This window comes from Lissotriton vulgaris, chromosome 3_1, assembly GCF_964263255.1.
Source record: "Lissotriton vulgaris chromosome 3_1, aLisVul1.2, whole genome shotgun sequence".
NCBI lineage: Eukaryota > Metazoa > Chordata > Amphibia > Caudata > Salamandridae > Lissotriton > Lissotriton vulgaris.
Genome location: NC_141689.1, coordinates 1,773,892,390 through 1,773,918,082, shown reverse-complemented (window position 1 = coordinate 1,773,918,082; position 25,693 = coordinate 1,773,892,390). Strand labels below are relative to the sequence as shown.

At 45.6% G+C, this 25,693-nt stretch overlaps 1 protein-coding gene across 15 annotated transcripts in view; it reads left to right on the top strand.

The window, feature by feature from the left end:
* The window catches only part of BLTP1 (bridge-like lipid transfer protein family member 1), a 1,831,302-nt gene that overhangs the window by 1,468,410 nt on the left and 337,199 nt on the right, over positions 1 to 25,693 (top strand). For 12 of the 15 annotated variants that reach the window (XM_086962202.1, XM_086962209.1, XM_086962198.1 and 9 more), the window contains 3 exons: positions 6,893 to 7,108; positions 21,443 to 21,623; positions 22,826 to 23,015. In XM_086962202.1, the coding sequence (XP_086818328.1) occupies positions 6,893 to 7,108; positions 21,443 to 21,623; positions 22,826 to 23,015 (587 nt within the window). The remainder of the gene's footprint in view (positions 1 to 6,892; positions 7,109 to 21,442; positions 21,624 to 22,825; positions 23,016 to 25,693) is intronic. The other 3 variants (XM_086962203.1, XM_086962208.1, XM_086962201.1) reach the window with 1 other exon arrangement.

The window sequence follows — 25,693 nt, the reverse complement described above, 5'->3', positions numbered from 1 at the left end:
CCATTCCGACACATCTTTGTGCCAGTGAATAATCTCAGGCGGCCTTTGTCCCAATGAGGATATAGCCACCCTATATCTTGCTAGTACTAGCATCAGCTGTCGAAATTTGTATGATCTTCTTGCTTTTGGTCGCTTTTTATTACAGAAGAGACAACACTGGGGGGACAGGACTATGCTCCAATGTGTGATCCTTGTTATGTCACCACTACCTGTCTCCAGAATTCCTGTACTATATGGCAGTGCCACGCTAAATGCAGTAAATTATCCCCGATTGCACCACAGCGGAGGAAGCTATCTGGGTTAGTCAGGCGCATGTCTGTGGGGATAAGGTAGGTCCTGTGAAGGAAGCTGTTGTGCATCAACTTGAAGTGAGCGTTGCTAGATACTGTGTGGGTTCGTTTGTTGACTCGCATCCAATCCCCTTCCTCTAACGGAGTGTCTATGTCCAGGTCCCATGCTGCACAAGCCTGAGGCAGTGTCCCCACTGCATCCGCTCGCTTAGCCCTTTATAACAGTGCAATCATGTGACGGCCTGAGCCAGAGGATGGTAGTACCCAAGCGTCTGCGAAGGACTGGGCGATGCAGGGTAAGTTGGCCATGCCACCCAGGCTATTTCGGCCAAGCTGGTATGGTGTAAGAAGTTTCCAAGCCAAAGTGCAAACTCCTGGCGAGCCTCCTCAAACGAGATGAACGTCTCTCCGTGGTATAAAGCCCCTAGTAGGTCACTCCCTCCCTCCTTCCATGCCTGAAAGGACATATTCTCCATCATTCAGTGGGAGTTCTTTGTAGAATTAGGCTATTTTCAGAACAGTCTTAATAAATAGTTTCCAAATGACGGTTGTCTGGCGTACTATGTATAGGAGGTTCTTCGGAACCTCTTCGCCCTCCATCAGTGCTACCAGTAACTTCTGCAGCGACTCGACCAGCCAGGAGGCGTTTCTCTGAGTTCTCACCCAGGTGATGCCAATGTGCCAATAATACAAATCCAGGCGCAGGACTTCTAGTCCCCCATCCTCGTATCTTTTAGTCAATGTCGTCAAAGCCATCCTGCTGCATCTTCCCGCCCACAGGAGAGAAATAAAGACCATTATTGGAAGGGGGCAAAGCAAGTTTGGCGACATATATATAGAGAACTTGGGAGGAGTACAATTTTAGCTATTGCCAGTCTTCCCATTAAGAAGATTAGTACCATGTTCTAGATGGTCACAGATGCCCCCATCGCCTCCAAGACCATATCCACATTTAGGCGTAGTTGTAATTTGGAGTGTGCCACTTGAACCTCAAGATATCTAAAGTTTGATAATTCCCATTGCAGACCCTGCACCAGTAATCGATCTGCCTGCGTACCTACTAAAGAGGCTAGTGGGAATAGCAGGGACTTACTGCAGTTAAGCTGAAGGTCTGGTAGATTCCCAGAGTCATCTAGCAGGTGTAAAAGTTTTGGCACCACAGCTCGGGGTGAGGAGAGATAGAAGAAGGCATCATCTGCATAGAGCGAGATGACATGCCGGACCTCACCAATTTGCATGCCCCAATCCCACAGCTCTCTGCAGGTCCATATTTCCAAGGGCTCTATGGCCAGCACTAACAGGAGAGGCTACAATAGGCAGCCCTGCCATGTCCCTGGACCCAGTGTCCTCGCCTCCGAGCGGCAGCTCAATATCTGGACGCTTGCACTTGGGTCTGCATAGAAGAGCCAAATCCATCCACAGAACTGAGGTCCTAGGCCAATAACACGCAATACCTGGACCAAGTTTCCCCAGTCTACAGTGTCAAAAGCTTTTTAAGGGTTGACTGCGACCAGTGCCATCTCCTCGTCACGGTTTCCTATCGCGTGTAGAATCTGTGTCCGTTGCCTAATGTTCATGCTAGTACTCCTCCCTGGAGTCCAAATATCTCACTCGGGGGTCGAGTGGATGGGCCTGGATTGGGGCATGGAGTAGCTGTTCTGCGCCACCCACAACACTGTGCCATCGCTGCCAATGGTAACCTTAATGCCTGCGTACTTCCAGTGATTTGCATGTTCCTCCCTGCTCTTCAATGCCAGGGCCCCCCGGGATTATTTCCTCTTGCGATTCTAGGTACACCAGTCTGTGCTACTGCACAGATTGCCTCTCACTTGTTTCAGCCTCTGCCAGGGCTAACTATGGGCCTCATTAGGATGGTGCACCCCCGAGGTGGAGGGACAGTCCGCAGGGGCAGCAGCGGTCCCTAAGGTGCAATTAGGGTGTGACCACCACCCTGGCGGTCACATCCTGGATCTTTAACCTTGCGGCGGGTGCTGCTTGAAGCAGCACCCACCGCAGGGTTAAAAAAGCATGTTTTCAATTTACATGCACAAAGCCGCAGGCACCGCGTGGTGCCTGCAGCTTTGTGCATGTAAATGCAGGGGGGTACAATAGGTACCCCCCATGTGCACCACCCCCCCTTTCACCCTGGGGGCCCGCAACGGGCCCCCACAGAAAAGACTGTATGCCTTTTCGTGGGGGCATTGCCGCCGCAGAAAGGCATGTCCCAATGCAAATCCTAATATGGCTGGCGGTGTCTGATATGCACCGCCACCATATTAGAGCTTTTCCGCCGCGGTCAGAAGGCGACTGCGGCGATGGTCTTCCCGTCCGCCGATGACCCCGCAGCCATCCTAATCTGGCGGGGGGTCTTTAGAATCACGGCAGCGGTGAATCCGCATCCTCCGGGCCAGCCGCCGGCCCGGAGGATGCAGATTCACCGCAATCCTAATCGGCCCCCAAGGTGGGTAGTCTTGAGGTAGTGTGCCCCCCGGACATCCCCCTAATAAGATCGCACATGGTCAATGCAGCCGATTCCCTTCGTGGCAAGTTATTTCCCACCTCTGCAAGATGACTCTTGGCTGCTGTTTGGGGGCAGCTGGTGGAGCCCAGTACTAATGCGTGCCCTGCTCCGCCCTCTGGGCCACTTCGCTTCAGGAGCCATGGGAGGCCCGCACCATCAGGGCAATGACTGTCCAAATGTCCCTGTGTCCAGATGGGACGGAGTGATGCTGGGCCACGCGGCCTCGATTCCCGACTCCGTGGCTCTCTCTCTGCTTGCACCGGGGGGAGATGCTCGCACTCATCCCTACCACTCCGAACCTCCTTACCATGTGTGGGGCTCGTGGGGGTCTGCCCCACTGCTTCAGCACGAACCTGGATGGCCCAAGCCACCCCCAGTGATCCCATCTGGAAACACCAAACCAGTCAGGGGCTGGGCCCTCTCAAGCCCTCCAGTCATTATGCGTAGACCTGCCAACACACCAGGCAAGTGCCGCACCGGCGGCCCCCTTCACCATACGCTGGGCTCCTGTGTAGCCTGGGCTCCCTGGTGCTGCTTCACTTCTCTCCCGCCAGGGCTGGTGTTGAGGTGACTGTGTCTTTGAGTGAGGGACCCCCCTCCAACCCGCTCCCCCAAATTGGGCCGCCAAAACCTGTCAGGACTCTGTCTCAATGGGTATCTTCTGCTGCTTCGGCAATCCTGGCCTCACTGTTGCATGCTTCAGCCCCAGCCCGCTGAGGAAGGCCACCCCATTTCCGAGGCCTGGCCGCCTGGGCAACCATGAGGTGCCGAACGTCACAGCCTCAGAAAGCGGGGCCCGTGAAAGCGGAACCAGCCATGTCCTCCTGGGGCAGCAATCACCCATTCTTATTCTTGTGTTTGCAGCTCAGTGGCTTGCAGAGGGCCGAGGCATTTTAAGGGCCCAGAACTGGTAGGCCCCGATCTCAGCAACCGCTCACCTCTAATGGACCATTCAGATGATGCATCTGGCGTTTTTCCAGCTCTCGAGTAGTAGCGGAGGGCGAGTGTCACTTTCCTTTTCTGGGGTTGCGGCGAGATGTCTAGTTTAACAGGATTAATCCGTATTCTAGCGTTGGACTGGCCGGGAGCTCTTGTCCTGTCAGCCATGTTTCCAGAAAACGCCCTGTGATCCCCCAACTTGACTGTGCTTACTCAAATCCCTCCCAGCCCTGTGTGGCCTAACTTGACTCTTCATACTCAAACTGTTCTATCTGAAAGTGTAAATTATTCATTGGTAATCTTTCAAAGTTTATTCAGGAGGAATATTACCCATTAGAAATAAGTGACATATCTTTGTCAACCTTAGTTCCGTCGGATATTCTGTTTGAGCAATATCCCTGTAAACTGGCGATGCATGAAGCCTCTTTGATGACCTCTGACATGAGTGTTGCATCACAGCATTGTAACAGCATGTAGATCACTTCCTGGGCAAGGATAATGTAAAAAATGATTATCTACAAATGGAACACTTAACCTGTCAGAGCAACGTACCAAATATACCTATAATTTTCTTCAACAGGTACTTTCGGTCATTTGGCAACAAACTTCACCCGTCCTTGAATCTGCCTTGGCCTAATTCTTTAGGCGCCCGCCTCTAAATCTGTCATAAAGAGATTGGGAAAGTGGCTGGAAGAACCTTTTAAATTTGAAGCTAGTAAGTTGGCGAATTATGAATATGGGGCAAGATATGGAAAGATGCTAGCTTGGAAGGTGGGACAAGGTCATGTCAGAAATGAGATTAAGGAAGTGGTGAACAACACAACAAAAGGCCGATGTACGGAAGATGGTACAATAGGGGAGGCATTCTTGTTTATTTTTCAAGACTTGTATACGGATGACACGACAGTCACACAATGTGAAATAAGAGATTGGTTGCAACATGATAAACTCACCTGCCTGGATATAAATCAGCAGGCATCCCTCAACCAGGAGATTACTACATTTAAAATAGATGGCATTATCAAAAGTTTAAAAAACTGGAAAGCTACAAGTCCTGACAGCCTACCTAATGAAGTGTACGAAGTTCTGAAGAAGGAACTCTTCCCCCTTCCTTGGTAATTTACGGAATAATGTATATAAACACCATGTTCTCCCCCGCTTACTTTTAATGATAACCTTGATACTCAAACCTACGAAACACACAAAAAAATTGTAATCTCACAGACCAATTTCCTTGTGGAACGCAGACTATAAAATGTACACACATATTCTCGCCAAAAGGTCGGACAAGGTGCTGGGAGACGTTATAGGTGTAATCCAGAAGGGTGTGCGCAATCGATGTAGCTACGGTTATGAGTGTCCCCCTATCCGTTATAATGGTAGCCCCTGTCAAAGCCTTTGATAGAGTTAGCTGACACTACCTTTATGGAATAATAGAACAGAACGGTTTGGGTGGCAATTTTCTCCTTGCTATTCAAAGTATGTACTCTGCTCCCACAGCCAGGATATTGGTCAATGGCTCACTAGATCCATGTTTTCGGTCAAAGAGGTGAACGAGTCAAGGCTGCCCTCTTTACACGTTATTGTTCAATCTGTATATAGAGCTTCTAGTGAGGAAAATTAGAGCAAAGCAACAAATCTCCCCCCCCCCCCCACCCTATTTCGGTTTCGGATTGGTATAAAAAAGTAGTTCTATATGCAGACGATTTAATAGTTTACAACAGCAATCTTGAGGTTGCTCTGCCGGCAATCATGGAGATAGCAGAAAGTTTTGGGAACATCTCAGGATACCTAGTCAATGAAGGTCTGATGCTTTTTCGTAGTGTCAGGAAATAAGATCACACTTCATCTTATTCTTTATACAGTGCTACCTATCATACATTCTCCTATCTTCTCTAAAGCTCTTCTAGGACACCCATTGCAGTGCCTGTTTTTTAACCTGTGGTTTTCCCATCCTCTCCAGACCCTGAAAGTTTTAAGTACTGATGGAAATGAGTGTGGGGATTGATTGAATGCTTTTTGGTTGATCTAAGTCAAGAGTATATAAAATTGCAAGTCCGTCTCCTCCTTGAAAGAGGGATATCCTTGGCACACTTTTGCTTGTTTTGTGATGATTACCCGAATTGGCAGCTGTCCCCAGGTGTACCAGAGAACCACATTGCAACTCTAAAACTCAGCAACGCCATTTTCTCCGCTCTTTCAATAATTATGTTGTTTACTCAAGTCACTTTGACATCAGCAGCAGCTTCATTTACTTGTATTTTAATGTGTGCCAGTGTTGTATCTGATAGAACTACTGTTGCATTAATCTTGCGTGTTTTCATGGAGGGCAACCAAAATCTCTGTTGCCACCTTCAGCACACTACATGCATTGCATATTTGCTGCAATGCGCTTCCTAAAGCCGCACTTGTTTTAAAAGAGGTTAGTTCATTTCTATTTAGATGCGACCCACTTGTTAAGTGTGAAGGTAAAGATGCACCCTACCTCGCAGATGCATGATGTTAAGATTTAATATAAGTTCCTTATCCTTGGGGCTTGTTGTGGGCCTCTCTGTGAGACCCGTGCTCCTTTTGCTCTCAGCACCCTTGTCACAGAGATTCCCCCACAAGTCCAGCAGAAACCTTGGCTACCTGCAGTTATTACTGTGGCTGGTTACCCCTCTGGCAGCCTGCCAACAAGCTCCCATAAACTGCCCTCCCTGCACTGGTGTTTGCTTTTGACCTTTTCTGTCTCACCAGAAGCTATGTTGCTGGCTTCGATCCTCCCCAAAACATGATATTCTCCCACATAACTTTCTTGAGAAGCTATTCAGGCACAAATACTGTTTGTTTGTGGTTTGTGGGTAGGTAATGTATGGCAATAAGAGGTGTCCTGTGAAATAAAGCTTGCACAGACTGTCTCTGGGCACAAGGTTTACTATGCATTTTAATATTTTTTTCAATAGTTTTGCGTTTTAATTAAACTATGAAAAAAAGCATTTTGTGTGAAATCGGAGAACATTGCAGTCGGGAATTATAAAATTATCATTTTGTTTATTTGTGTTATCTAAATTGTTTTTTAATAGCTACACAATGAAAATGTTGATAAGATGCTGTTATAAACAAAATGTTGTTAATTCATGTCGCATACTTTCTCTCCTAGGCCACACTCTCGTAAGAAGTCATCAGGCTTTGCCGCAGTACAGCAGCTTTTTACTGACCGTTGGCCAACCGGTCCCGGAAATAGAAGTTTGTCTGGCACCACAACAGAGAGAAATATTGACTTTGAGCTGGACATTCGAGTTGAAATAGATAGTGGCAAATGTGTGCTTTATCCAACTACGCTTCAGCAAGAACACGATGACATGAGTTTGAGGAGGTAAAATCTGAACACCACAAATGCATTATTTCATTAGCCCAAATGCAGTACAGCACTGCCGGCAGGTCACCTGCGTGAACACATTTTAAGCTTTGCAGAGCTAACACAATCTTCCATCCTCCCCAAATACCATTTAGTTTAATAATCGTAACAAATGTTATTTTGCAGATATTAGTAACCACAGAAATGTGTTACAAACATAGAAACAGATTTTGCGTTGTACCACGAAGCATATGTTGCTGCTAATGTGTTTTCGCTTGCTGTCCTTGAAATCTATTTATTAATAAGCGAACAGTTGTAGCTGGTAATAAATAGGTAGTCACTAAGGGCCAGATGTATCAAGATTCTGTTTTGCGAATCCTAAATAGCGATTTTTTGCGAATCGCTATTTAGAATTCGCAAAATGGAATGTATGTACAAAATCGCTATTGTTTAGCGATTCCTTATTATTCTTTATTTGCGAATTCGCATTTTGCGAATTCTCAAATAAAGATAATTTCCAATGCATTCCCATGGGCCAGGAGGCCCATAGGAATGATAGTGCAATAATTCTCAAATTGCGAATTCGCAATTTGCTAATCGCAATTTGAGAATTATTTCAAGGGTGCAGGGGTGTCTCAAAGACACCCTACTGCACCCCTGAAATTTACATGTGTGTGCATGTGGCACACATACATGCCCTATGGGCATGTATGTGTGTCACATGCTACCCTCACAAATGCCAAATAAGGCATTTTTAAAAGAAATCGCAAATTACCACCAACTACACCAACTATTTGCAATTCCTAAAAGTTACATACATATCATTTAAGGAATCGCAAAAATTGTGATTCCTTAAATGCTATGGCAAAATAAGAAATCACAATTTTTTGCGATTCCTTAAATTGCGATTTTTTGATACATAGCAAATCATGCTAAAAGGCCGTTTGCGAGTCGCAAAAGCCTTGATACATCTGGCCCTAAGACTCACTGCAAACCTAATAAATTTAACATTCTCACCATCAGGTTTAAAATGGGGTTTTACAGCTTGCTGTTACACACATGGATCCAGGTTTTAAAAACCAGATTAAAATGGTTAACTATTTCCTACTTGAAACTGTGATAAGTCAGAAGGTAAAACATAATGTATCCTTTTTGGGCAAGAGATGGAGAAATGGAGGTCGTCTCAGAAGCACATTGGACAAAAAAGATGAGGAGAGTCATGGGGGGAACATGTAGAATAGCATATTTATTTATAACGTTTTATATAAAAATGAAGTGCTCCTGAAAAAAAGTTTTTTAAAAAGCAGGGGAAGGTGTAGCTGTCTGCAGAATTGGGTATAAAATTATGGTTTCTGATGTATGCTTATAAGTGCAGGTTCCTCACCTTTTGAATATCTGCAGGTGCCAGACTGGATCCAGAAGCTTTGTAGTAGCTCTTCTATGCCAGTAGGTGGCATTTGGCTCCATGTCTGCGACCATTATGATACGAACATGACTTGCTGGAGCTGTACAGCAACATCCTACTGTAAGTTCCCATTTTTCCATGCCCTTGAAGGCCGATCTTGAGCAGCTCTCCGTGGAACATTTTTTACACAAATTCTGAGTATTGCTAAATCTTGCAGTGCTAAGCAGGATGTCCCCAATTAAGAAGTCAGGCTAAATATCCTGTTGCTTCTGCCATAGACATGTGTCCATTTCAAACCACAACCCCCCCCACGTAACATCCCCCCCCAGTCATTTTTGGGGAACTTGAGGCCACTGCACCAGTCATGCGGCCTTCTGCACTCAAAAGCATTAAAGGAGTATGATGTGGAGCTGTTCAATATGTGTGCATGCAGTGAGACTGCACTGCAGGACAGGCGCACGTTTTAAAGCTAGAAGTTAGTTGATTTTACCCCAGCAGAAGAACCAAATCCGATACCAGTGCTGAGTACTTGCGTACTTACTTACTTACTTACATCTTACAGTGCTGAGTCAGTCGGTACTTCAGTGGTGATACAGCCTCCAGTACAGCCGGAGTTACCAGTGTCTGGTTCTGCATAGCACAGGTGATGGGCTTCATGCAGGCCATGCTGCCTCTTTTCCATGGCTTATCTGTTCCCTCTGGTGAGCCCATGGGCCCTTGAGGGCCCTCTTTAGCCATAGCTGCAGCCACTCCTACAACCAGAATTCAGCCAGTAGTTTGTCTACTGACACGGATGTCACTACTAGCTTCGACTCTGAGAAGTATGGTGCCCTGTGTCCTACCCTGCACATGCAGGGTCTTGAATTCTATCCTCTGAAAGGAAACTTTTAAGAGACTATCCCTCACTCAGGTGACTTTGGCATTTCAATTAAGAGACAGAACTATGCCCCCATCTTGCAGGATACATGCTTTCACATAGCAATGCTGCTATTCATGGTAGGCTACACCCACTACCAGTTCAAAGTCAGTTAACAGAAGCATCCAGGTTGTTCATTGAGGTGATGCCAGTGGTTGCTACACATCTGTGTAGATAAGGGATCTTACTATTCTTGAACAATTGGCTGGTCTAGGTTGGCTTTCAGCTGCTGCTGTTGGATCACTTGAACACCATGGCATGACTACTGTTCGACTTGGGCTACTCCATCAATCTTCCTGAGCCACACCTGGAACTCTCAGCTCCTCTGGTTCATAGATGGCAGTATTGGAGACGGCATCTCTCAGAGCCTTTCTTCTCCCAAGAGAGTTCTGGATAGTCAGGATATGATTCTGATGTTTCAAGAGAGATCAGGTTCTAGCCCTGAATGTCATTAACGATTTAGAAAAGGGGGTGGTGATGAACAGAGTGTCTGAGTTAAACAGACCACTCTTACCCAGTCCAAAGATCAGGGCTTGATCCATCACCGTTATTTATCTCACTGCCCCATCCCAGCTCAGAACCTGGCTATATGCAAATCAGTCTGTCCCTGGCCCAGTGCATCATGGGAACAGGGCAGACTAAACTACCAAGCCAATTCTTCACCAGAAAGGAGACAAGCTACCGGGGACCGGTTTCTGGCATTTCAGCCTTCTTCGGCCCGGCTTGCTTGAATCCTGATGGAGCAGTGAGAAAGGGACTCATGTCTGAGTATACCCAGCCACACCTATAGTGGCCAAAAACGATTTAGAAAAGGGGGTGGTGATGAACAGAGTGTCTGAGTTAAACAGACCACTCTTACCCAGTCCAAAGATCAGGGCTTGATCCATCACCGTTATTTATCTCACTGCCCCATCCCAGCTCAGAACCTGGCTATATGCAAATCAGTCTGTCCCTGGCCCAGTGCATCATGGGAACAGGGCAGACTAAACTACCAAGCCAATTCTTCACCAGAAAGGAGACAAGCTACCGGGGACCGGTTTCTGGCATTTCAGCCTTCTTCGGCCCGGCTTGCTTGAATCCTGATGGAGCAGTGAGAAAGGGACTCATGTCTGAGTATACCCAGCCACACCTATAGTGGCCAAAAACGATTTAGAAAAGGGGGTGGTGATGAACAGAGTGCCTGAGTTAAACAGACCACTCTTACCCAGTCCAAAGATCAGGGCTTGATCCATCACCGTTATTTATCTCACTGCCCCATCCCAGCTCAGAACCTGGCTATATGCAAATCAGTCTGTCCCTGGCCCAGTGCATCATGGGAACAGGGCAGACTAAACTACCAAGCCAATTCTTCACCAGAAAGGAGACAAGCTACCGGGGACCGGTTTCTGGCATTTCAGCCTTCTTCGGCCCGGCTTGCTTGAATCCTGATGGAGCAGTGAGAAAGGGACTCATGTCTGAGTATACCCTGCCACACCTATAGTGGCCAAAAACGATTTAGAAAAGGGGGTGGTGATGAACAGAGTGTCTGAGTTAAACAGACCACTCTTACCCAGTCCAAAGATCAGGGCTTGATCCATCACCGTTATTTATCTCACTGCCCCATCCCAGCTCAGAACCTGGCTATATGCAAATCAGTCTGTCCCTGGCCCAGTGCATCATGGGAACAGGGCAGACTAAACTACCAAGCCAATTCTTCACCAGAAAGGAGACAAGCTACCGGGGACCGGTTTCTGGCATTTCAGCCTTCTTCGGCCCGGCTTGCTTGAATCCTGATGGAGCAGTGAGAAAGGGACTCATGTCTGAGTATACCCTGCCACACCTATAGTGGCCAAAAACGATTTAGAAAAGGGGGTGGTGATGAACAGAGTGTCTGAGTTAAACAGACCACTCTTACCCAGTCCAAAGATCAGGGCTTGATCCATCACCGTTATTTATCTCACTGCCCCATCCCAGCTCAGAACCTGGCTATATGCAAATCAGTCTGTCCCTGGCCCAGTGCATCATGGGAACAGGGCAGACTAAACTACCAAGCCAATTCTTCACCAGAAAGGAGACAAGCTACCGGGGACCGGTTTCTGGCATTTCAGCCTTCTTCGGCCCGGCTTGCTTGAATCCTGATGGAGCAGTGAGAAAGGGACTCATGTCTGAGTATACCCTGCCACACCTATAGTGGCCAAAAACGATTTAGAAAAGGGGGTGGTGATGAACAGAGTGTCTGAGTTAAACAGACCACTCTTACCCAGTCCAAAGATCAGGGCTTGATCCATCACCGTTATTTATCTCACTGCCCCATCCCAGCTCAGAACCTGGCTATATGCAAATCAGTCTGTCCCTGGCCCAGTGCATCATGGGAACAGGGCAGACTAAACTACCAAGCCAATTCTTCACCAGAAAGGAGACAAGCTACCGGGGACCAGTTTCTGGCATTTCAGCCTTCTTCGGCCCGGCTTGCTTGAATCCTGATGGAGCAGTGAGAAAGGGACTCATGTCTGAGTATACCCTGCCACACCTATAGTGGCCAAAAACGATTTAGAAAAGGGGGTGGTGATGAACAGAGTGTCTGAGTTAAACAGACCACTCTTACCCAGTCCAAAGATCAGGGCTTGATCCATCACCGTTATTTATCTCACTGCCCCATCCCAGCTCAGAACCTGGCTATATGCAAATCAGTCTGTCCCTGGCCCAGTGCATCATGGGAACAGGGCAGACTAAACTACCAAGCCAATTCTTCACCAGAAAGGAGACAAGCTACCGGGGACCGGTTTCTGGCATTTCAGCCTTCTTCGGCCCGGCTTGCTTGAATCCTGATGGAGCAGTGAGAAAGGGACTCATGTCTGAGTATACCCTGCCACACCTATAGTGGCCAAAAACGATTTAGAAAAGGGGGTGGTGATGAACAGCGTGTCTGAGTTAAACAGACCACTCTTACCCAGTCCAAAGATCAGGGCTTGATCCATCACCGTTATTTATCTCACTGCCCCATCCCAGCTCAGAACCTGGCTATATGCAAATCAGTCTGTCCCTGGCCCAGTGCATCATGGGAACAGGGCAGACTAAACTACCAAGCCAATTCTTCACCAGAAAGGAGACAAGCTACCGGGGACCGGTTTCTGGCATTTCAGCCTTCTTCGGCCCGGCTTGCTTGAATCCTGATGGAGCAGTGAGAAAGGGACTCATGTCTGAGTATACCCTGCCACACCTATAGTGGCCAAAAACGATTTAGAAAAGGGGGTGGTGATGAACAGAGTGTCTGAGTTAAACAGACCACTCTTACCCAGTCCACAGATCAGGGCTTGATCCATCACCGTTATTTATCTCACTGCCCCATCCCAGCTCAGAACCTGGCTATATGCAAATCAGTCTGTCCCTGGCCCAGTGCATCATGGGAACAGGGCAGACTAAACTACCAAGCCAATTCTTCACCAGAAAGGAGACAAGCTACCGGGGACCGGTTTCTGGCATTTCAGCCTTCTTCGGCCCGGCTTGCTTGAATCCTGATGGAGCAGTGAGAAAGGGACTCATGTCTGAGTATACCCTGCCACACCTATAGTGGCCAAAAACGATTTAGAAAAGGGGGTGGTGATGAACAGAGTGTCTGAGTTAAACAGACCACTCTTACCCGGTCCCCGGGAGCTTGTTTCCTTCCCAGTGTAAGAATTGGCTTTTGTAGTTTGGTTTGCCCTGTTCCCATCATGCACTGGGACAGGAACAGACTAATTTGCATACAGCCAGGTTCTGAAACTGGGATGGTGCAGTGAGCTAAAAAACGGTGTTGGATCTAGCCCTGATCTCTTGACTGGGTGAGAGCTTTCTGCTTAATTCAGAGACTCTGTCCCTCACCACCCCTTGTTGTAAATATTTTTGTCCACCCTAAGCGTGGAAGGGTATTCTCAGATGTGAGACCCTTGCTCATTGCACCATCAGGATTCAAGCAAACCGGGCCGAAGACGGCTGTAATGCCAGAAACCGGTCCCCGGGAGCTTGTTTCCTTCCCAGTGTAAGAATTGGCTTTTGTAGTTTGGTTTGCCCTGTTCCCATCATGCACTGGGACAGGAACAGACTAATTTGCATACAGCCAGGTTCTGAAACTGGGATGGTGCAGTGAGCTAAAAAACGGTGTTGGATCTAGCCCTGATCTCTTGACTGGGTGAGAGCTTTCTGCTTAATTCAGAGACTCTGTCCCTCACCACCCCTTGTTGTAAATATTTTTGTCCACCCTAAGCGTGGAAGGGTATTCTCAGATGTGAGACCCTTGCTCATTGCACCATCAGGATTCAAGCAAACCGGGCCGAAGACGGCTGTAATGCCAGAAACCGGTCCCCGGGAGCTTGTTTCCTTCCCAGTGTAAGAATTGGCTTTTGTAGTTTGGTTTGCCCTGTTCCCATCATGCACTGGGACAGGAACAGACTAATTTGCATACAGCCAGGTTCTGAAACTGGGATGGTGCAGTGAGCTAAAAAACGGTGTTGGATCTAGCCCTGATCTCTTGACTGGGTGAGAGCTTTCTGCTTAATTCAGAGACTCTGTCCCTCACCACCCCTTGTTGTAAATATTTTTGTCCACCCTAAGCGTGGAAGGGTATTCTCAGATGTGAGACCCTTGCTCATTGCACCATCAGGATTCAAGCAAACCGGGCCGAAGACGGCTGTAATGCCAGAAACCGGTCCCCGGGAGCTTGTTTCCTTCCCAGTGTAAGAATTGGCTTTTGTAGTTTGGTTTGCCCTGTTCCCATCATGCACTGGGACAGGAACAGACTAATTTGCATACAGCCAGGTTCTGAAACTGGGATGGTGCAGTGAGCTAAAAAACGGTGTTGGATCTAGCCCTGATCTCTTGACTGGGTGAGAGCTTTCTGCTTAATTCAGAGACTCTGTCCCTCACCACCCCTTGTTGTAAATATTTTTGTCCACCCTAAGCGTGGAAGGGTATTCTCAGATGTGAGACCCTTGCTCATTGCACCATCAGGATTCAAGCAAACCGGGCCGAAGACGGCTGTAATGCCAGAAACCGGTCCCCGGGAGCTTGTTTCCTTCCCAGTGTAAGAATTGGCTTTTTTAGTTTGGTTTGCCCTGTTCCCATCATGCACTGGGACAGGAACAGACTAATTTGCATACAGCCAGGTTCTGAAACTGGGATGGTGCAGTGAGCTAAAAAACGGTGTTGGATCTAGCCCTGATCTCTTGACTGGGTGAGAGCTTTCTGCTTAATTCAGAGACTCTGTCCCTCACCACCCCTTGTTGTAAATATTTCTGAATGTCATTAGCCTGCGGAGTCCAATGGCTTCTTGCTTACTGTTGATGACTTATGCACACTGGCACAAGAGGGCTGTCCCGTGGTGCTCCGACTCCGAAGGTTGCAATACAGGGGCATTTGTCAGAGAACATCAGGTTCCCAAATACCCAACAAATCTCCAGAGGTGGTTGGTAGAGAGGAACCTGTCCTGTGGGAAGTCTATGTGGCCACAATAGTGACAACTGCATCCACCTTCGGGTGGGGTGCCCTCTAGAATTGGAGATTAGAGGACTCTGGCCTCCAGTAGAGAAAGGAATACATTTCAGCTTGTTGGTACTGCAGGTGATTTGCTTTGCTGTTTGCCAGTCTTTTTTCTTACGTAAAACACAATGGTGATATGGTATGTGAATAAGGAGGGTGAGCTCTCAACCTTTTTACCCGAGGTACTGCGACAATGTCTTGGGCCCAGGTGTATGGGTAATGACTGGTGACCAACCATCTGGTAGCTTCCTTGAACCCAGAGGGCTGACCGCATGAGATGATATCATCTTGCCAACCACTAGTAGCTTCTCCACCTAGAGGTGAGGCAAGCCATCTTTGTCCTAGGAGGAACGATTTAGGTGGATCTCTTTGCAACTTGTGAGAATCTGTGTTGCCCACTGTGCTGTGCCCTGCCGTTCCTCTTTCAATGAGCTCTAAGTGATGTATTTTATCTGACATTAACTTTTCCCACAGACAACATATTCCTCCCTGTTCCCATGATTCCTTGAGTTTAGACGAAGTTGTGCCAGGACATGTCACAAGCGATTCTGGTTACCCCAGACTGGCCGCACGGGGTGTGGTATGCAGGCCTTTTTCGCTGTTTGTCACCCTCTTTCTGCTCTCACTCAAGGCAGACCTTCTCTTGCATTCCAACAGGCAGGTGCTACACTCCAGTGTCCAGAGTTTCCCTCGTCATACATGGAAAATGTGCCGGGACATTTGAGTTCCTTCCATCTACTGCTGGAGGTGGTGAACATCATCCTATGGACATATGACCACTCCACAAAGAAGTTGAACTGGTTTGTTTCTTGGTGCGCAGGGAGGGTATGGACTCCCAGAAACCCTGTTTTTCTGATGTGTTGCTTTTTCCTTAGCTCAACGAAGTTATGGTGTGGGCACAGTTAAATGATATTTTTCAGCTTTATCAGCCTTCATTTTCTTCTAGCTTGGCCCTTTTTGTTGAAGTCCTTGCTCATTATGAGGTTTTGAAAGGACTACTGTGTATTTCCCCCATTCCCTTTTAATGTCTCAGTGGGGGACCATACTTTGGTTTAGAGTTTCTCGTAGCAGGCTTTGTTTGAACTGATCCATGACTGCAAATAGCACCTTTTGACTATGAAGACTGGGTTTGTTGTGGCCATCATTTTGCTTCGATGTGAGCTACTAGTGCTGTGCTTCTAACCCCCGTTCAAATCCTTCTATCCAGACAGACTGTTTTTAAGAATGATGGCATCCTTTCTGGTGAAGATGGTGACCTTATTCCAAGGGGTCAGTCCATCCCTTTATCCATGTGCTACCTCGTAATCCATTCAGGGAGAAGGAGAGGTTTCATAGGCTGAATGAGTCCGCTGTTATATTGACAGAAACAAAGATTGACAATCTGACTAGTAGTTTGCCATTGGATATGTGGGCAACAAGAAATGCAAAGCTGTCCTGAAGAGAACCCTGTCTAGGTGGATTGTGAATTATACTAAACTTTGTTACACCCTTGTCAAAAAAAGGAACCTCTTGAAGGTATTTAAGCTCACTCTACCAAAGTGTAGGTGACTACTTTGGGATTGTCAAGTGGCATGTGTATCTTAGAAATATGCAATACGCCGTAGTTGTGAAGCATTACTGCTTGGACTCAGAAGTATGAACCATTTTGCCCGTTCCATGCTTTAGGAAGTTCTGGTATGATAATTTCCTCAGACCTGCCACCAGGGAGGGGCATGGCTATGTCATCTAAATACAAGCTGAGTATTCATCCGAATAGCAAGTTACTTACTTTTGGTTGCAACCTTTTTGGGGGTATTCGCCATCTACTTCTCAATTGCTCACTGATCCCTCCTGCTTCTCCTTTCTGTGTAATGTTCATTGGTCATCACAATAAGATTACAGATTGGACTGTTGAACTCCATAACCACTATCAATTGCCCTATCACTGCCGGTAAGGGCTTGGAAAAATGGGTGCAGTACTAACATCAGGGTGACCCTATATTGCTCCAGTAATGTTGTGGCCTGAGTGGTACACTAGGCCAAGAGGGAATGTCACTTACTGGCGCATGAGAGCTATTACAAATTTCCAGATCCAATCTGCCACCTGGGGATTTTTAAAGTGTGAAGAATCTGCAGCTAAGTAGAATACTCACCAGAAAGATCATTACAAAAAGGTGAGTAACTTGTTTGTTTGAAACATTAATGTTTTCACTTTCAAGATGTTGACTCATAGCCATGGGTGGAGTGCCCACTTTCTGTTGTATATGATTCTTAATGTGAAAGCATGTCCAGTGATACTTTCAAGTTTCAACTGGGATATAGTCTCTCCCAACATATCGTTTTCAACTATCATTCCTTCTTGTATTTCAGACCGCTCTCCTACAGCCTTCGGTTTGTTATTCATGTGAAAATATCCTAGTTTGAACAGGTTCAATTTCTTACTTTCTCTTAAGAGAAGTGAGGTGGATTGGTCTCCCCTGGAGTCTTTGAGATCACTAGGGCAAAGATAACATTTCCTTTCCTGCGATCATTTCTATTAGCGTCTTGTGGTCCCTACCTGAAGTTGTGTGGTGCCACCACAGACCAGTGACTGGTTATTGCTCAAAAAAGAAATTCCCATATCCAGTCTCGTCACCTGAAAAAGATTGATAGAAGCCTGTGGAATCTCTGTATTCATCAGAATGAATGCTTAATTACAGAAGGAAAGTAATTTGTTTATCTTGCTGACCCAAAATCAGCCCAATCGACACAAGCTTACTACTATCCATACTTCAGACCATTAAATGTCGCAATATTTTTAATGTCTATAGTTTTAGACACAAGCTAAAAACTGTGCATGCAGAAACAGAATCTATGGCTCTTGTGTAATTGAAAAGGATCAACCAGGAGAACACAGACGTACCAGAAAGGTTTTGTACATAGATGAATTCAAGGTCTGCACTAACCCGTACGCACACAAAAATAAACAATCGTCAACTTCCACTGAAAAGAAAAATGATTTATTTTTAGATTAAAAATAAAATTTCCAAAATGAGCTTATAATCACTGCAGCAGAAACAAAATAGTTCTTCAGGACAACGAAAAGTAAAGAGAACAGCAATGGGCAAATGTTGAGATAAAATCTCAAAACATCATGCATTCATATTTTCCTAAAAGAAAGGTAAATTCCTGGAAAATTCAGACATTACACTCAGAGCTATAAAATCAACAACACATTCCTGGGCACATACAACAACAAATACCTGCAAAGTAATGTAATCACTGGACAGAAAGAGGCACAAATCCCCAACTTCTAAATAGGGCTAGAAAGAGAACGTGCCACAGGTTTGGGTGATAGCATTAATTTTCCTGACATGTTAAACAGGTGTTAGCATTAATTTTCCTGACATGTTAAACAGGTTGTACATTTAATCAATATGCTATATACTCTTGGAAATCTGTTTAATCACTGACTTTTAACATGCACTTGTTAAATGAGAAAAACAGTGTACCATATGCATATTTTCAGAACTGTACTTATCAGTCCTTATCTGCACATCATTCTGTAGGTGGTCATTTCCAAGTGAAAGACTGCAGGCATACAAACTATTTTCTAAGCAGTACCACCCCACAACAATGAAAATGTGTATCACAACCAATGTGTGACTTTCCCATGAATTTCCAAACTAAGTTGTGCTTACTCACATTACAATTAGGAATAATTAGTAAGACACCCCCCAATTTGGAATAAGACACAACTACTCACATGGAATCCTTTGTGAATCCTCCCCCCCAAAAAAGTCTAGTCCCCTTTTTCTTTATGCACTATTTTCCTTTATTCAAATATTGTGGTGGTGGTAGGACCCATACATAATATGCCTGATGGTCATTCACCTGAAGGTTTCCCTGTACATCAGTGCAGACAAACTCACCAGGTGTCCCCCTGCCATTCACAAGTAGCTTTTCTTTCTAGAAGTTGCTCAGGGTGTCTGCTAACAGTAGGGTGTTTCTTCGGTATATCTTTTCACTACTGCAGAGGATGCGGACTGTGCATCTTTTTATGGCCTGGAGTTCCCTCCTCAATGGTCTCTGAGAGACGCATTATGCCTTTAGTGTGACTTTGCCTCCCATTATCTATTTTCTCCCCTGTTTCTGATCTCAAAGGTGCAGAAAAGAAGTTTGAGAGACTTGCCCCAGCTCATCTTCGTAGCCCTGGATTGGGCTCCAAGGATTTGGTACCCTTACAGTTTGGATTTCCAGATCTGCCAATCACTTCAGCTGCCTCTACTGGAGCTCCTCAGACAGACCTCCATAGGCCACACTTTCAATCATGGACATTGAGGTGGACCTGTTGAGTTGTTCAGAGATGGTAGATGTGATTGAGGTGGCGGCTGGCCTAGATTAGTTCCCTTGTGTGATGTCATACAGGTTACTCCTCTTCAAGCCAAGGTGTCTTATGTTCTTTGTTTTGCCTTTAGCCCATCAAATCTTTTCTGTGGGCACAAGAGATGATTATCGTCCCTTTCAGCCTTTCCTCTTTCTTTATTAAACTCGCTCGGTGTGATGCTTTTTCTGAAAGATCTTTTATATATGTTTACATTGGCCCCTCGTATTATGCTGTGCTGGAACCTTAATTTGGTCCATACTTTTTGATGTGTGGATGGTTTGAGCCTATGTTTGGTTGCACCATGAAACCGTTGGCCCTTGTAGATGTTTTTTCTCATTGCCATCACTTCTGCATGCTATATCAGTGAATTACAGGTATTTTCTGTTCAGCCGCCATATGCTGCCTTTTTCCTTTGATAATTTGATCCTTAGCACTTGGATATCTTTCTTCGCAAGGGGATGGCACCTGTTCATGTGGGTTAGTCCATCACCCTCACTGTGTTCTTCTTTCCGTTGCATCCTCCTAAGGAGGAGGAGAATCTAATCCAGTTCAATCATTAACAGGTCTTTACTTTCTACATTGACAGGACTAGGGAGCACCAAAATGGTGATCAACTTATTGATGCACAGAAAGAAAAGGCAGTCCAGACACTCACCTGATCAACTTGGATTATCCATGGCATTATGCTGTGCTATGTCCTGGCCAAAAAATGACCCTCCTGGGGGGGGGGCTTTGTGCTCCTTCTAATAGGCTGAAAGTTTAGACTGCAGCTTTGGATAGAGGTGTGCCTTTGTTGGACATATGCCAAGCTGGTATGTGGGCATCTGTCTATACCTTCAACAGGGACATTTACTCTTCTGTGCCCTGCAGGACTTCTTGGTGTAAATCTGCTTTGATTCATCACTCTAGGGAGGGTAAAGCTTTGGTATTGATTTAAAAAAAGAATGAGTCTGCGGTTTGAAGTATTCATCAGATGAACAAGTTACCCATCAGATGAACAAGTTAGTTTCCTTCAGCAACACTCTTTCTGGTTCATATTCTATTTTGTCACAGATTTCTCACTCCCCACTCGCCTCCATTTTCTTTGGAGTGGACTTCTAGAACGTCATAAGGTCACAAGCTATAGATAGCACACTGTTGACATTCCACTTTATCAGTCGCTCCGTTTCGGTTAGCGCTGAAATGATGGGCTGATAATCTGACATCAGGGTGCTTGGCTGGCCTCTATATATATATTGCTGTCAGTCATCACTTCTGGAGGTGAACCCAAGCCGTCATAGAGGAGTATTATGGAGCCAACTACCAGCATACTGGGGCTATTACAGGTAAATATCCAGACCCAGCATGGTGTCGGAGTGGATACAAAGGATTTACATTCAGTAACGCCACTTTAAATCTCTCTTCTCATGAATCAGTTTTTTTTATTTTTTCTTAGTTTGTCGAGTAACATTGTTTCTGTATGAGAATGTAACTTTCTCTTGACCATGTTAGTTGCATCCTCATTGCTTCAGATATAACTGGTTAAAGAGCAATTATGCTGGAAGTCTAGGTTTAGCCTGAATAATATTGAAAAAAATAACTTATCATGTAGCATTTCTTTAAACAATGTCACCATGTTTAAGTTCTGTAAATTACACTTTACTATTACTAATTGTAATGTTACTCAGTGGTTCATAGTTGGACTCTTGCCTCGAGACCAATATATAGTGTGCTTGTAGGATAAAGTGAAAGCCGAACCCCATGTAAACGTTCTATTTTTCAGGAAGAGTTAGTACACCGTGCCAAATGTCTTTTTGACATCTAAATCTGCTACATACTAGCTAGAATATAAGTAAACCTGTCTTGATTTTGTGTGGCACATATTGCCACCACCTAGGAAACATGTATTCTGATAACCAGTCAAGCTGATGGAGAACCTTCAGGCTAATATGTGGACCACCTTTGTTATGGATACATTTCTTTAATACCCAGACAAGCATGGGTCCATTCTCGGAGTACATAGCATGAACTCTTACCTGAATTCAATGGACTTTTTAAACATCTCATCTAGCCTAGGAGTTGAACCACCTGCACAATGGCATGGATAGGCTGTGCTAGAACTGTGATACTGTATGTGGTTCAATCAAATTTTCAAACTTTGATATGCATGACATTATCTATTTTTACAGGCGTTTTGTAACTTGTATTTTACAGGACTTATGATAGGAGTTCAAGAAGTTTGGATCAAGAATCCCCCTCCAAAAAAAAGAAGCTTCAAGCTAGCTATCCATCTACATCTCATTTGCTTGCTGGAAAGAAAGTGCCATCATCACTACAAACAAAACCTAGTGACTTGGAAATGACAGTGTTTTATATTCCTGGGGTCGATGTCAAGGTATAGTAAAATACAAAAATAAATCTACAGGGACCATTTTTCAGACATAATTGCTTACAACTTTAAACCACATGACTTAATGGCATCATATTGCAAATAACTACTGGTATTTGCAAATTCCCTTATATTAATGTGTTAAAATACTTGTAGTAAAAATGTTTCAACCTGTAAACTTTATTGGTGCACTTTGTATAGCTAGGATGCCGAACATTTCCGTCTTTCTGTGGGTGGTTTCTGAAATGTTATCCTTCAATTGTACAAAGTAGTTTCTTTGCTGGTTAAATCTAAGGCCTAGATGTTTTGTGTTTTTTTGGGATGTGATAAATCATTTTAATTGGTAAAAAGATGCATTTGCTGAACCAACCACATTTATTGGTGGTTGCACAGCTTAAAGAAATGCTTGTATTTCAATGTGTTTTTTTTTATCTTCGCAGTCTCGTTATCACATATTTTTTAGCACTTTTATATTTACATTTTTGCACACCTATAGTTACATTTTTTGCTCACAACTTGACCGAAGTTTCCCAAAAAGCAGCAGCGCTTCTAAATTCTTGCCGATCCGGATTCACAAGCTAGGGATCTATGGCTGCAGGTAGAACATAGTGCAGCGCAATGTATAGTATATCGATTTTTATACAGTACTTTGTTGAGAAAGGCCAAGTGGGTGTCGAATGGGTAGCCTAGTGCAGTGCTTACAACACCCACACACCCTTTCCTTGGCTTTTCCCAGCCTGGAATCACACATACGACTAGTCTTGCAAAAGACAGAGCTAAGTTTGAATTCTGTGTGCGAAAAGGGGATGTAATGCACCACTTCAAAAATGGTTTGCAATGCTGCACTTCAGAAATGTTTAGTGATAAGAAAAAAAATATTTTTGGGGCGAAAACAAGAAGTCAGAGGAATATTGTTACTTTTTGAGCACAAGCACATACATTCTACACTCATGCAGCACTGTTAGTCCTCGAATATAAGTGTAGAGGAGGAGGTGGCTCAATCATGAATAGCCATGCTCTAATTGTGTTATATCATACTCCTATGCTTGTATCTCAGACTTCAGAAACTTTGGGAATAAATGCAATTCATAGGTGCATGCCGATGACTGACTGATTTCTGACTGCTTCAAAATGTTACTGTCGTATGTAGTTTGCAGTCAGTATTTGTAGATCCTGTTCATTTGAATTGTTAACATTTATTTTGACAGTTGCACTACAACTCTAAAACTCTGAAGACTGAATCGCCAAATGCTTCCAGAGGATCTTCTTTACCAAGAACTCTTTCCAAAGAATCCAAGCTGTATGGTATGAAAGATACTACCACACCTCCCTTACCCTGCACTACCCACAGCAAGACTAACACCTTATTTCCTCCCCAGCCCCCACCTATCCCATCAGGTACTTGTTTCGCCTGATCAAATGTTGTTTGTTTGTTTGTTTTATGTTTTCCTCTGTTTGCTTTGTGTTTTCCTTTGTTTGATCCAATACTATAGCTTTTTTGTGCATTGGTTTCTAAAGTTTGTCTCTAATCTCAGATTTTTTTACTAACCAAAAACATGTTTGTTTGGTTTTTGCTGATGAAAATAATAGTTACTTTATAGTCCAATTTTAATGGCATTTGCTTTAAACTCTGAAATTGATATTGAATGCTGTAATAATTTCATAGTGACAAAGTATTTCCCTCTTCTTTCTGCATGCTTGATTTTTGCTGAAAATATTTGAAGAAATAATAGGGCAAGGCAGAATCTTAAGTCTTAAGTTTGTAATGCAAACATTTTTTCCATAAAAGAGCCAGGTTCACAATAGCGTGCCATCCCCGCGCTTCACCCAGTATACATTGAAAGAATGTCCCCCATATCTGAACATGCCATGATCCCAATTGAAACTCCTACCATAACCCAAAAGAAACCAAAAGTGATTATAAAAGCTGGCTGAAAGGTTGCATGATGGGGATCAAGTAAGTTGGATTTCTATCATTGTGATTGTTGTGGCTGGTGCTGCGAATTTTGGAATATAAAAAAATGATTATTTTGTAATTGTGGTACACTCATCACACTGTCCTTCGGATTGGGGCCTTTTGACTACCGATATCAATCAGGAGTTTGTTAAAGCGCGACTACTCACCCGTAAGGGTCTCAAGGCGCTAGGGGTGGGGGTGGGGTGGGGGGGTGCAGGTTCCATTCCATCAAGGAGGGGGTCTGTCGAAGAGCCAGGTTTTGAGGTTTCGTGCGTAGATGGGGAGCGATGTTGTCTGTCTGAGGTGGAGCGGAAGGGCGTTCCATGCTTTGGCCGCGAGCAAGGAGAAGGAGAGGCCTCCGGATCTGATCTTTCTGGTGCGGGGGACCACGGCGTAGGAAAGCTGGGCTGATCGTAGGGTCCTTTGGGGTGCGTGGAATTTGAGTCGGCTGTTCAGGTATGCTGGTCCGGTGCCGTGGAGGGCCTTGTGTGCGTGGGTGAGCATCTTAAAGGTGATTCTCGCCTCGACGGGGAGCCAGTGGAGTGTGCGCAGGTGCTGGGAGATGTGGCAGTGTTTTGGCAGGTTGACGACCAGTCTTGCGGCGGCGTTCTGGATGTTCTGTAGCTTGCGAATTAGGTTTTTGTTTATTCCGGCGTAGAGTGCGTTGCCGTAGTCGAGTCTGCTGGTGACCAGGGCGTGAGTGACTGTCTTTCGGTGTTCGAGGGGGATCCATTTGAAGGTCTTACGGAGGAGGCAGAGGGTGTGGAAGCAGGAAGATGAGACAGAGTTGATCTAGCGGTCCATTTTGAGCTCGGAGTCCAGGATGATTCCCAGGTTGGGTGCGTGGTCTGTGGGGGTTGGCGGGTTTCCGAGGGCGGTGGGCCACCAGGTGTCGCTCCAGGCGTCGGGGTTTGGGCCCATGATGAGTACTTCTGTTTTGTTGGTGTTTAGTTGAAGGCAGCTGTTTTTCATCCATTTGGCGACGGCTTCCATGCCTTCTCGAAAGTTGCGTCTGGCGGTGTTGGGCTCGTTGGATAGGGAGAGGATGAGCTGGGTCTCGTCTACATATGACACGATGTTGAGTCCGTAGGTTCTGACGATGGGGGCAAGTGGAGCCATGTAGACGTTGAAGAGCGTCGGGCTGAGGGAGGAGCCCTGGGGGACTCCGCAGGTGATCGGTGTGGGGTCCGAGAGGAAAGGGGGGAGTCTGACCCGCTGCGTCCTGCCGGAGAGGAAGGAGCAGATCCAGTCGAGGGTCTTGTCCTGGATTCCTGCATCGTAGAGTCTGCGTATTAGGGTGCGGTGGGAGACTGTGTCGAACGCCGCTGATAGGTCGAGGAGGATGAGGGCTACTGTTTCTCCTTTGTCCAGTAAGGTGCGGATGTCGTCTGTTGCGGCGAGGAGGGCGGTTTCCGTACTGTGTTTTTTTCTGAAGCCGGATTGGGAGGAGTCGAGGATGTTGTGTTCTTCAATGAATGTGGCGAGTTGGCTGTTGATGGCTTTCTCGATGACTTTCGCTGGGAACGGGAGCAGGGAGATGGGTCTGTAGTTTTTGAGGTCGGTGGGGTCCGCTCAGGGTTTCTTTAGGAGGGGGTTGACCTCGGCGTGTTTCCAGTCGTCGGGGAGCGAGGCGGTCAAGGTAGGCTAATAATATTGCCATATCTATAATATTTCTGTTTGGGCAACTGTATCTGTATCATATTGTATACAGTTCCTATGGTATACTTGGTTACCCCATTGTTATATAATGATAAAAGAAAAGGGAGGCATACGTCTTCATGGCCAGAGATCAGAATGATCACTGGGCTAGACGCAAGTCCTGTCTTTGGATGAAGTCGCTGGAGTTACCATCCAAGAAAAAGCAACACAAGCATAAAAAGAGGAGGTATAGTGATTGTAGGTAACTGGGTTTTGTTGCAGTAGTCCCCCCCACTTTGTGTCTGGTATTTGCTACAACTTTGACTGGAGTGCACTGGGTTCCTGCTAACTAAGGTCCCCAGTGCCAGGGTTCTTTCACCAAAACAAGACGACTGGTTACTTGATGGCCTTTAGCTCATCTTGATCCTCAAGTGTCCAGGCCTTTTGCTCCTCTGTAAGTCCCTACTAAGTGGTACCTCTG